General features: G+C 45.7%; 1 protein-coding gene across 3 annotated transcripts in view; it reads left to right on the top strand.

The window, feature by feature from the left end:
- Nucleotides 1-2,020: 2,020 nt before the first annotated feature.
- sema3h (sema domain, immunoglobulin domain (Ig), short basic domain, secreted, (semaphorin) 3H) overlaps nt 2,021-12,964 on the top strand; it is a 59,023-nt gene continuing 48,079 nt past the window's right edge. For 2 of the 3 annotated variants that reach the window (XM_030363956.1, XM_030363969.1), the window contains exon 1: nt 4,167-4,927. In XM_030363956.1, coding sequence (XP_030219816.1) covers nt 4,822-4,927 — 106 coding nt within the window. In that variant the 5' untranslated portion in view covers nt 4,167-4,821. Of the gene's footprint in view, nt 2,122-4,166; nt 4,928-12,964 lie in introns of those variants that run through there. The other variant, XM_030363961.1, reaches the window with a different exon arrangement.

The raw sequence follows: 12,964 nt of genomic DNA on the forward strand, positions 1-12,964 counted from the left end.
CTACGAAAAGTAACTCTTCTTTTACACGGTCATATTTCAACAGTAACAATGTGTCTTTGATTCACTAGTAGGAAACAGTGGTATAAGGACAGATACAGAAAGGCAGCCAGGCGGACAGCCATGTAGACGGATGAAGACATATAGGCGAATAGATATATTAAGACATTCAGCCAGACAGGTGGATATAGGCTACATACAGACAGATAGGCCTACAGGATAGAATAGATGATAAGGAAAACTAAAGCAAAGAATACAAAATAGAAAGAGATTAAAGATCAGGAAGGAAGGATGTGAGTCATAGTCCATCCAAAAACCGCTTGCTAAGCAGGGTGTATAATAAAGGGCCCGGACGGATATACAACCCACACTTTGGACCGGACGTTAAGTACAGAGTCGGGCGGGCAAAAAGGCGCAGATAGAGACAGAAGTACAGAAAGAGAGAGGAAAAATGCATTCCAACAGCCAGGCCTACGCCTCTCGCTCTCCTTCAAATTCCTTTCTCTCTATGTCTAGGTCTGTGCCTCCATTGCAGATCTCCCTACCGGGTCTATGCGGGCCTGCGTCGACTAGAGAGTGTAGCGCTCAGCGCAGCTCAACCAGTGGCTTTATATACCGGTCTATTTTTAGATCCGCGCGAGCCCAACTATTTTTAACCAATATGAGCTCATCATCCCAATCGCTTTGTCCAATGAGCGAGGAGGAGAGGAGGCGGCTGTCCAATGGTAAACGCCATGGAGAGAAAGGGGGGCGGGTTGCAGGGGAACGTATTATATGCAGCAAAATAGTGGGCTAGTGAGTGAGTGAGTGAGTTATGACTTTGAGCTGCGTCCCCTCTCACTCTCTGTTCTGACTTCATCAAATAAATTGATGACAGTGATTGACCCGGGTGATGCTTCACCCAGAAACCTAATGCCGGTACTCATGTCACTGTTGTTGTTTTGGTTTGTAACTTCTAATGCCCTGAACACCGCACCCTAGGTAAGGTTGCCTTCCAATGTTACATGAACTGTCATGGGAAAGGAATGCAGTCGGTTTCAATAACACACCGCAAGCTCTCAAAAAGACTCCCCGTATCTAAACCGCGTCCATCTCTTGATCAAAACAGCGACTTGGTTGTTGTTTTTTAACCGGACTACACTTCCAAGTCGCCAAGTAAAAAGTGCATAGCGACGCTCCCGTCGGGCGCGCTCCCGAGTGCGCGCAGCAGGTAGGGTATGGGGAAGAACGAATCACTTCCATGTAGGCCTGGTAAGGTTACTTCTTCCACACTATGTATGTGGCGTGTATTATGACCTAGAAAATGTGCCTACAATCTAAAGAACGCCTTCATAAATAAACAGACTTCTCTTTAAAACGTTGGTTTTAACTCAGTTGAAAAATGAGCAACCGCACACACGTAGGGTGTGAAAACATCATAGGCTCGTATGAAATCAAGGTACCGCAAGGCCTAATGCTCACATGCAACAGACCTGAGTCGCTTAATGTACTGCCGCATTCCCTAGTTGAGTTTGTCGACTGTCGTAGTGTGTTGTTGAGTATAGAACCACATTGGCCTCTAGCGACACAAATGCCTCATTACACCGTTGACCGTGAAAAATAATAATTATAGGCTATCTAGGAAGTTTGTCGAATTTAAAAGAAACGTGCGTTTCTTTGGTGACGCCAAATAATTAACGAACACGTGAGCAGGTATCTGCAGCTTGGAAAAATATATAACCAAACAATAGCTTTTCATATTTTTTAACACAATGTAAGTAAGAAATAATGAGCTTCAACACACGTAAAGCTTCTGACTAAGCAAGGCCTATCGGTCTATTAGGTAGGCTATGTTTTTGCATGATAGAACTGCATTCAAATTGAAAGAATTTATAATAGCCTACTTTTTGTTTGAGTAATGTAGCTAATGGTATCAAGCTATGCCTTGGATGAGACGTCGGTAAATGCCAGAATAAGTCGATTTAGACGCCGTTTAAATCGTCATTTTGAGGTTTAATTGAACGGTCTCAACTTCTCCTGGCAGGTAATGACGGACGACCAACGCAAGATGGCAGAACTCGTCCTGGTATACACGAGGCACGTTCCACAGCGTGAGCATACGGCGGGAACACTAGGAGAGAAACGGTAACGGTTTTATTTATGAGATCGGTTTTATTTTTGCAATGTTTACCGAACGGTAAAATGTATTTATGCATTTATGTTTACTCAATGTCGGGACCGTCCGTGTATGGAGAGACGAGAGGGCACAGATGCCTGCTTTTATAGCTGCATCATGGTGGGATTTCAGGAGAAAGTTTGCGGTGAGATCCAAGAGGTTGGCAGGGAACCGAGCAACAGAAGCGCCCTCTCTAATTGCCCAATATGACGCCATGTGTCCGGTAGAGATCACAGGAACCATTCAGAAAGGGGTTGATCCATTCGGACCCCGCTACGCCTAATTAACTTGAGGGACGTAAAGATGGAAAGTTCTGAAGAATTCCATGGTTTTGTGCCTAGTTTTCAAGGGAGTTGTCTCGTTTCATGTGCGCTTTAATACCTTGACTTTAACACGTATGAGTCATCCAGTGGTCAAACGAAATAGAGAGAAGGCAATGTATTAAAATGTAACATTCCTGTCTTTTTTTTTAAAAAACCTTTTGGGGTTTCTACCCTCTATATCTTCTTGACCCTGTATTTTTCGCTCTTCGCATTCCTGTCCTCTCCTTCTCTAGTTGTGATGCACACCTCCCTGAATGACTAACTGTGGCAGGATCCAGACTGTCCTGTTTGTGCTAGCAGCTCATTAAGCCCTTTGACAACACAGTGTTGTCAACAAAGTCCTCCTCTGTCCTGACCATTTCCAGGGCGCCACCTCAGATTTAATGTTTTATTACAATGCAAAAAACTAGACACATTTTGTGGCTGGGGAGCAATTAAAGAACAGATATACATATCGTTTTTTACAATTATAGATCTTTGTCCCCCATTTGGTGTTGCTTGACGACATGCCTTTTAATAGTTTAATAATATCCCAATTAAGGATTTATGCTCGACAGGCTGCTTCGTTTATCCAGGTGACCAGACGTGTTTGGCGACATGGTTCCTCTCTAATGGCGGATCAGTGTGTATCACTGTTGACGGTTGGCAGTGGGGTCACATTGCACGGGGCGCTGCCTCAGCACTGCAGACTTAATTATACAACACGCGGGACGGGAAGAATGAATGATTTATTTGATTTCGGATGAGACCAGAAGAAAGAAAAAAAACAAAACATGTACTCCCTCATTGGCGCGCAACCTAAATTCATTTTTCATCAGTGCCGGAGCATAAATAGTTAGCGGCGCTGGCCTGCGTCTGAACTAGCAATCGCTGCACCTCTGCAGCTGAAGGAGGGCGACTATAGCGCGAGCAACGCCGCGGGCTACAATCTGCAAATGATGTTGGGAGGGTGTGGGGGGAGTGAATAATGAAGGTGAAGGAAGGAGAAGGGATACATGTAGGAGAGATAGAGGACAAGTTGCATAGTGGGTGGGAGAACTCACCCTGAAGAGGGCAAGTTATTAAGAGAGCGGGAGAGAGGGAGAGACTGAATATGGGAGAGATTGTAAGAAAGAACAGAATGTGTGAGAGAGGGAGAGACGTTGAGAAGATAAAATAGGAGGTTTTATACTGTGTGTATTAATATGAATATATTTGCGTGTGTTTTTTTATGTTTCGCTGTGTGGTTGTGTAGGTGTGGGCCAGACCTGGTGTGTGTGTGCATCTGGATGAGTTTGTAGACCGCATGTATGTTTGCACGTCAACGTGTGACAGTATGTGTGATTAAATCTGTGTCTGCGTGTGTGTTTGTGTGATACAGAGACAGACTACGTGCTTGTGTGTGTGTTTGTGTGATTGTACAAGTGTAGTTGTGTGTTTGTGTGTCTGTGTGTGTGTGTGTGGGGGGGGGGGGGGGGGGGGGGGGGGGGGGGTTGGGGGTGTGTGTGTGTGGGTGTGGGTATAATGATTTTAGATCTTGCTCCCTCCACCTCCCACAGTGACACTGCTGTAGAGGGAGAGAGAGAGAGAGAGAGAGAGAGAGAGAGAGGATAGAGAGAGAGAGAGAGAGAGAGAGAGAGAGAGAGAGAGAGAGAGAGAGAGAGAGAGAGAGAGAGAGAGAGAGGGAGAGAGAGAGAGGATAGAGAGAGAGATACATAACAGAGAGGGAGTGCCAGAGACCAGTCACATGTGGAGAGACAGAAACTGGGAGAGAGAAACTGAGAGAGAGAGAGGGAGCAGTTCAAAGAGGAAAGAGAGAGGAGACCAGCCTTCAGACTGAGGAGCTAGCTGTCAAACAATCGCCGGAGTTTACTCCATTTTATTGGAATACATTTTTTTCCGCATTTTGACCAAACCCATACACACATACAGACACTCTCTCTCATACAAAGATAGACACTCGTACATCCTCACACAAGGAACCAGCACATTGGAACACACATACACAGACACACACGTGGACAGACTTTTCCACAAGCAGAGGACCTAGAAGAGGTGTGAGTGTGTGTGACTCTCAGTTTTAATCCTGTGAGTGTGTTTGGAAAACACACTTGCGAGGAGCAGCAGTGAGTGTGCGCGTCCATCATTGCGCCTGTTTAGTGTGCGCAACGCAGACTAACTTCACTTTGGACTTGCCCTTTTTCATTCATTCTTTTTCGTGCCTTAAGTAACGCCGTCGCTTGGGACTGAACCTGTGCCCCTCAAACCAGCGGCGCACCTTGTGTTCGCGTGAGTGTCCGGGATCTAGACCTGTGTGTTTGTGTGTGTGTGTGTGTGTTTGGGTCACACCAGTCAGAAAGGCTAGTCATGGAGCTGTGTTGGCCACTGAGGGTGGTCCTCGTCCTACTGTTCGGGACCGCGTCCACCGGAGCCTGGAGAGCGTCTCAACCCAGACTACAGTTCACACACTCAGGTAGGAGTACGCCGCTGCACACACACACACACACACACACACACACACACACACACACACACACACACACACACACACACACACACACACACACACACACACACACACACACACACACACACACACACACACACACACACTCGCGCCGCGTGGTGGAGTCCCAGACAGCGTATTGTTATAACTAGGGCACAGTGTTGGATATACAATAGCCCCCACAACAATACGGTATTGTGATGCTATTAGCGCACATGAGTTAAGATTCTGGGAAAATGTGAAAAACATAATCTTCTCACAATGTATCTGCGTTCGATGGATGGAATGATGCTCTTAATACAATGGGTACACTATTGGTACATAACAAAACAGTACTGCAGTATTGGGAAATAACCCCAGTGGACCATGGGGATAATCTTGAGGCACATGAGCGACTAGTCGTATTACTATCCATACATGAATACATATATTGATATTGTGGTGTTCGAAGCCCTACAGTATTTTGGAAGCCAGACTTTCTCAAAGGGCCAACACCCCTATGTTTATGTTAATTGATCTACCTTCTGTCATAAACATAAACCACCTTGTGGTTCTGCTCATCTTTGGCATGAATAGAAGCCACAGAAATGGAATATGCTCTAATAGGAGAGAAATGCGTGGTTTCGGCTTGCGCCTCTCTCCTATTAAACCATATTCCGTTTCTGAGGTCTCTATTTATGACACACAGATTCACTCCTTCTTGCTCATTTAAATGACTCTCTTCTCTCTATGCGTGGGCTCTGCAACACAACAAACCTTGTTGGAAATCACATGAATCTCAATGTGTTGTCAGATGTGTACTGAAATAGGCCAAGACTCCAAGATCAATATTCCTCACATTAGAATTTGTGTGTGTGTGTGTGTGTGTGTGTGTGTGTGTGTGTGTGTGTGTGTATGTGTGTGGGTAGGGAAGCGTGCGATTCTTTCTGTATGTGTGTTTGTGTGTGGTAGTTTGGGCGGGTCTGAGTGGGGGTGGTTGTGTGTGTGTGGGTGTGTCTGTGTGTGTGTGTGTGTGTGTGTGTGTGTGTGTGTGTGTGTGTGTGTGTGTGTGTGTGTGTGTGTGTGTGTGTGTGTGTGTGTGTGTGTGTGTGTGTGTGTGTGTGTTTCACTGTTGGATATAAAGAGGTTTATGGGGTGCAATCAGCCTTTGTCTCCTCAGCTCTATAGGTGAAGTTTGGGGGGTCTCTGTGTGGCACTTGTTTGGGGTCAGTGTGGTCAAATGCGATGCATAAGGTGTCATTAAAAGGGTTATAGATTATCAGTCTCCCTTTCTCTCTCTCTCTCTCTCTCTCTCTCTCTCTCTCTCTCTCTCTCTCTCTCTCTCTCTCTCTCTCTCTCTCTCTCTCTCTCTCTCTCTCTCTCTCTCTCGATGAAATCCCTTTAATGTTCAGTGTTATCTGCATCACATGCATTCAGCCCGTTTAGATGGAGTGAAGATCAGTCGTACATTACATAAGGCAGAGTGCATTATCAATGGACATCAGATGAGAAGGCAGAGACGCAGTGCTGATAATGATCATGGGAACAGATTCTGACATCCTCATTGCCCGTGGTGTTGAAGCAGTGTCCTATACCAGCACAATGAGGTCATCAAGTCAGGGTCAGGTGGTTAAAACGAGTGGGGGAGGTCTAAAGTTAATTTGCCTCTATTCATTTTTCTTAGATGTTGTCTTACAAAAAACAACAACATCAACAATAACAAAGCCCTCATTGTCTACCTCAATCGGCAGAATGGGGCATAATGTTCAACAGGAACCATAAGGAACCACTTAGATTTCTCTTAGAGCAGCATTAAATCATCTGCATAGAATAAACATCTGATTTTGCTTCCTCGAGGGGCAAGTCCCTAAGTCTCTCATACTTCAACTGCGATGTTAGCTTATTTATGTATATGTTAAACGATGTTGGGCTTGGATTACAATGCCTTTGGACTTCCCTGCCTATGGTCTTCAATATTTATATGAATGCACTTCTTTTCGTGTTGATTTAATGCTACTTTTCAGCCTTTCAGAATTATTTTTCAGAATTTTTACTTCGTAGCATCTCAACTTGTCACACACATAACGATTCCCCTTTCACGCAATGCTGTATTATACTTTATTTGTATCCTGCCATTGATAATGCTAAGAAGATTTCTGGTGTTTTATAATGATGTGTCTCTCTCCGTCTTTTCTCTCTCCCTCTCTCTCTCTGTCTCTCTTGCTCTCTCTCTCTCTCGCCCTCATATCTCTATGTCTCTATCTATCCCCCTCTCGCCTCTTTATGGTTTCTAAGCTATGGGAGCAGATGCATCGATATGTTAGTGCGGATAACGCCTCAGTGCTGTCCAGATGGCAAAAATATTCCTGCCGTTTGTTTTTTACTACGGTGTGCCATCTGGGGGGTGGGGTTGGCCACGGCTGTAGGCAATCACATTCTGTGCCCCATAATGCACCACCTGTTTGATACCGAGTACCTGAACCCTGTAAAAGAAACCAGTTCACAGGCCGGGGAGAAAAATCCCATTATGGCAAACCCCCAACCGTCACTTACAATACTACCATCCCCAACCGTCGCAAACAAACTTCAAACCCCGACCGACGCTAACAATCCTCAAAGACGTTATCTTAACCGAATTCGGCCCACAAGTGTAGTGAGAACCGTGAGAAGTGTATGATCAAAAACATGCTTGTGGAATAAAAAGCTTGGATTTTCGGTATGTTTCCCTCCGAATGAATGGGGTTCAGTAACTTGTCTATAAACTCTCATCCTTTTAAAAACACTGTTTACGACCAACAGACACTACAGAGGGAGAGCGAGAGAGATTGTCTGATTACATGTTCTTACATAAAGCTAAACACAGGCTGGACCTACAAAGGCAATGTGATGTGGACTGGAATCCTGTGATCTCAACCTAGAAACCAAAGAGGGCATTATGCAGAGAGGGAGAGGGAGGGAGGGAGGGAGGGAGGGAGGGAGAGAGAGAGAGAGAGAGAGAGAGAGAGAGAGAGAGAGAGAGAGAGAGAGAGAGAGAGAGAGAGAGAGAGAGAGAGAGAGAGAGAAGGGGGAGATAAGGGAGTGAGAGTACAAGAGAGAGAAGGGAGAGATAGGGGAGGGAGGGAGGGGAAGAGAGGGAGGGATAGTGATAGAGGGACAAAGAAGGAGGGAGAGAGAAAGAGGGATGGAGCAGGAAAGAGGGATGGAGGGAGAGAGTGAGGGAGAGAGAGGGAGAGAGAGATGGAGGGAGGGTTTGGGAGAGAGAGAGATGGAGGGAGGGGGAGACAGAGTGAGAGAGGTCTGGAGAGAGGGAGTGAGAGGGATAGAGCGAGGGATTGAGCTAGAAAGTGAGAGAGGGATGGAGAGAGTGTGAGAGGTAGAGCGGTTCTCATCAGAACATGAGGTGGTCGGAGCTTGGCTCTAATGAAGTTGAAGTGAAGGCTCATTAATGTGGCTTTCATGTGTGTGTGGGTGTATGGCATGTGTCAGTATTAGAGTGGCTACATGCACCTGTGTGTGTGTCAGTGTAAGTTCAAGAGCAAGTGCATGGCTGAGTACATGTGTGCTTTGTAAGTGTTTGTGTGCATACGTGGGTGTCGGTTGGTGTAAATCCCTATTTCTGTATATTATTAATGCATGTATGTATACATGGATAGATGGATGTGTGTTTCTGTGGCTAGGTAAATGTGTAGGTGTGTGCGTGTGCGTGTGTGTGTGTGTGTGTGTGTGTGTGTGTGTGTGTGTGTGTGTGTGTGTGTGTGTGTGTGTGTGTGTGTGTCCTTCCCAGCATTCCCTGCTCTCTTTGTTCCCTCCTCTACTGAGTCCAGTGTGAATGTCTTTGAACAGTGGAGACAAATGAGTCTGATGGTAATGCAAGATGAATTGGAATGTGTGTGAGAGAGAGAGAGAAAAAGAGAGGGAGAGGGAGGGAGGAAGGGAGGGAGGGAGGGAGAGAGAGAGAGAGAGAGAGAGAGAGAGAGAGAGAGAGAGAGAGAGAGAGAGAGAGAGAGAGAGAGAGAGAGAGAGAGAGAGAGAGAGAGAGAGAGAGAGAGAGAGAGAGAGAGAGAGAGAGAGAGTTTAATGTATGTCCCACACCGAAGTGTGGTTTGGGTGCTCATATTTTATATTTGTGTTTATATAAAAGCTTGGCATGTGTATTGAGCAGCCATATTCATGTTCCTTTATATCCATAGTTGGTAGTGTGTGTCTGTGTGTCTCTGTGTGTCTGTGTGTGTGTGTGTGTGTGTGTGTGTGTGTGTGTGTGTGTGTGTGTGTGTGTGTGTGTGTGTGTGTGTGTGTGTGATAATGCATGGTATGGGGTGTGTTGGGAATGTGTGTGCGTGTGTGTGAGTGTGTGTGGGTGTGGATGTGTTTGTGAATTTGTGTGCATGGTGTGGGATGTGTTCAGAATGTGTGTGCATGTGTGCAAGTTTGCGAGTTTGCGTGTGTGCGAGTGTGTGTGTGTGTACGCTTCCGTATCTGTGTAGCAAGCAGCAGACTTTCTCTTGATCAACACAGATTGGTTTTAGATAATAAATACTTTAAATAATAACATGAATTTGTCATCCACAGATACCATGGGAATGCTTTCTTTGTATATTTCTACTTGTTCCCGATGAGTTAAAAGATGTCAAACAACTGGAAAAACAGATTGGTGCGCAATGTAGAGGTTTGCATTAAATGTTTTAAATTTTATGTATTTAATTAATGGAGACCCAATTAGCTCCCCTAACAAAGTATTAAGTACTTACCCTTGGTGTTTCTGTGATTAGTCTCTCATATGAGAAGAGCCTTAGGGGCCCTATAATGTGATCTATCAGTCAATCTATCAATAATACATTTTTTGTTTGCATGTGTGCTCCAGTTTGCAATCCTTGCTTCAAAGTCATGAAAAGTTCCTCAAAACCCGAAAGACATATTATAAACAAATTAATTAATCCTGGACAGGAAATTTAGGGATGACTTTGAATGTGTGTTTGTTTTTATCCTGGACAGGATATTTGGGGATGACGTTGGTGTGAGTGAGCTTGCAGTGTATTTGTGTCTTTGTCTGTGTGTGCGTGTGTCTGTATCTGTGTGTTGCTGTGCGTCCATGTGTGGGTGTGTTTTGTAGCTTACCTATTAGTGGAAAGCTATATATACACATTATGCTACAAGTCTCCATAAAAACCCGAGGAGGAGTAACACGTTGGACGCGATCACGGGCAGCCTGCTAGCTCTCTAACATGAGAAGCCCGAGCTGGACATTCTAATTAGCTGGCATGTAGTGAAGCACTGTTGGCCGGCAGTAGAACATCCCAGTTGTACCAGGCACCTCCAGCTCATAATTCACCCCAGAGAAGGTGAACCATATCGGGAGCAGCCAATCGCCTGAAGCCCTCAACAAGAGGGGGATTTCTGGGAAACCACCAGCTCCTGGAGGTGTCAGGCCTGGGCTGATTTAGTGTTGAGTGGTGCTTGTACGGCGCAGCGCAGTCGGTCACTGCTCCCCTGGTCTTGATACCGGGACCACACGGACGCGTGCGGCTCGCGGCCCGCCCGAGCACTCATCGCCTCCTGCTTGAGAAGAGAGAGAGAGAGAGAGGCACACAGCATGGAAGAGATGGAGATAGAGATGGGGGCGGTGAGATGAATGAGGAGAGAGACCGAGAGAAGGAGCGTGCGTTGCTATTCATCATTTTTAGAGCTGTAGTTATCTTCCACCTGTAGTTTTCCTTCAGGATAATACTTGGCTGGAGGCCCTGACTTGGAACCAATGTTTAAGGCACGGAGTGGGGAGGAGAGAGGGAGAAAGAGGACGATAAACGGAGAGATACAGAGTAATGGCCTGCTGCCTATCGCTCTCCATTTCTCTCTCTCTCTCTCTCTCCCCCTATCACCCCATCGCTCTCTCTGTCTCTCTGTCTAAATTATCCCTATTTTTAACCCCAAATTAATGTCGGATTCATGCAGTGCCCTAACATAACACACATACACAAACTCAGACACACACACACACACACACACACACACACACACACACACACACACACACACACACACACACACACACACACACATACACACACACAGACACAAAGATACACACAAACACACACACACACACACACACACACACACACACACACACACACACACACACACACACAGGGACATTAGCCTGTGTAATGTTAGGGCTAACTCTATAGTGGCATACACAAAGGGCGGAATGGACTAATCACATTGGCTGAGCCATGTCCGCTTCCATGGGAAAAGATGTACACACACACACACACACACACACACACACACACACACACACACACACACACACACACACACACACACACACACACACACACACACACACAGACACACACACACACACACACATACAGGGAGACACACAGAGGTGGGGGCAAGGACATACAGTACACACATACATCTACATATCTACATGCATCTACATATCACACACACACATATACACACATGAACACACCTGCATGCACCCATACCCATACACACACACACACACACACACACACACACACACACACACACACACACACACACACACACACACACACACACAGACACACACACACACACACACACACACACACACACACACACACACACACACACACACACACACACACACCTACACACACACACACACACACACAGACACACACACACACAGCATTAATGTATTCCTTTCCACCCACAGAATCGTCAATTCAGAGAGATAGCTTCGTTACCAGATTTTCTCACAAAGAGTTCAGTGTGGCTGGCTTCTGCGTAACGACACTTCTCGTGGCCCTTGTCTGTCTGGACAGCGATGACGCACAAATGGGTATTTAGGGAGTTTTGTTACCTGAAAAAACACCAGTTAACTGCAAAGCAAAAGTGAACATGCCACAACTTTGGCACCTCGGGAAGACATGTTAGGCGTAACCCAGAACTTAAGATGAGTGATGAACAAATATTTAATAAAGCATTTTCATTATTGAATGTCACACATCATTATTTTAAGGAAGCATCCGATTTAAAACTAATGTTTTTTCTCTCTTTGCTCTGCTCTATCCTCCCTCCATCCATCTCCATCTCGCTTTGTTTCTCCATCTCTCTCTCTCTCTCTCTCTCTCACTCTCTCTCTCTCTCTCTCTCTCTCTCTCTCTCTCTCTCTCTCTCTCTCTCTCTCTCTCTCCCCCTCTCTCTCTCTCTCTCTCTCTCTCTCTCTCTCTCTCTCTCTCTCTCTCTCTCTCTCTCTCTCTCTCTCTCTCTCTCTCTCCCTCCCTCCCTCCCTCTCTCTCTCTCTCTCTCTCTCTCTCTCTTTCCCTCTATACATCTATTGCTTTCCATCTCTCTCTCTCTCTCTCTCTCTCTCTCTCTCTCTCTCTCTCTCTCTCTCTCTCTCTCTCTCTCTCTCTCTCTCTCTCTCTCTCTCTCTCTCATAAACTCTCACAGCCATGATGCCTTTATGTCCTACATGGTGTGGGTGTGCTATTATGCCGCAAATACATTAAAACAATATTTAAAAATTGAGGGATATTTCATTATTCATCTATTCTTTCAGAACCCCGTCTCTATCTAGGCCAGTGTTGTCGGGCACGGGGCTGTACACAGAGGAAATGCTTTCAGGAGGAAAGAGAATTAGGGTTCTACTTCCTCACTGCTAGTCTGAATGTAAACGCTCCCTAGAGGTGCCATCATAACAATGAATACTTCCTCACATTACTTGGTTACAGTTTGGTTGCCCTGCTTCCGATGACATGAGCTGGACTTCTAGGGCGTGAGATGTGTTTATTAGTGTGGTACTGGGGATGCAAGGCGAGCCCACTATTGTTATCCAATGTCTTGGTGCACTGCCTTCTTTCCATCTGACGTCTTTGGGAAATGTATCATTGTATTTTGGGGAATCGATTGCGATGCAATTTCATCTCCACCTATCATAGCACAAACTTAGGGGCTTGTTGTTAGAGAGTTTTTCTATCGGGTTTCTCATGCAGAGAGGGACGGATTATAGAGCAGATCCTGGTCTCT

The sequence above is a fragment of the Gadus morhua genome, chromosome 1 (genome assembly GCF_902167405.1).
Source record: "Gadus morhua chromosome 1, gadMor3.0, whole genome shotgun sequence".
Lineage (NCBI taxonomy): Eukaryota > Metazoa > Chordata > Actinopteri > Gadiformes > Gadidae > Gadus > Gadus morhua.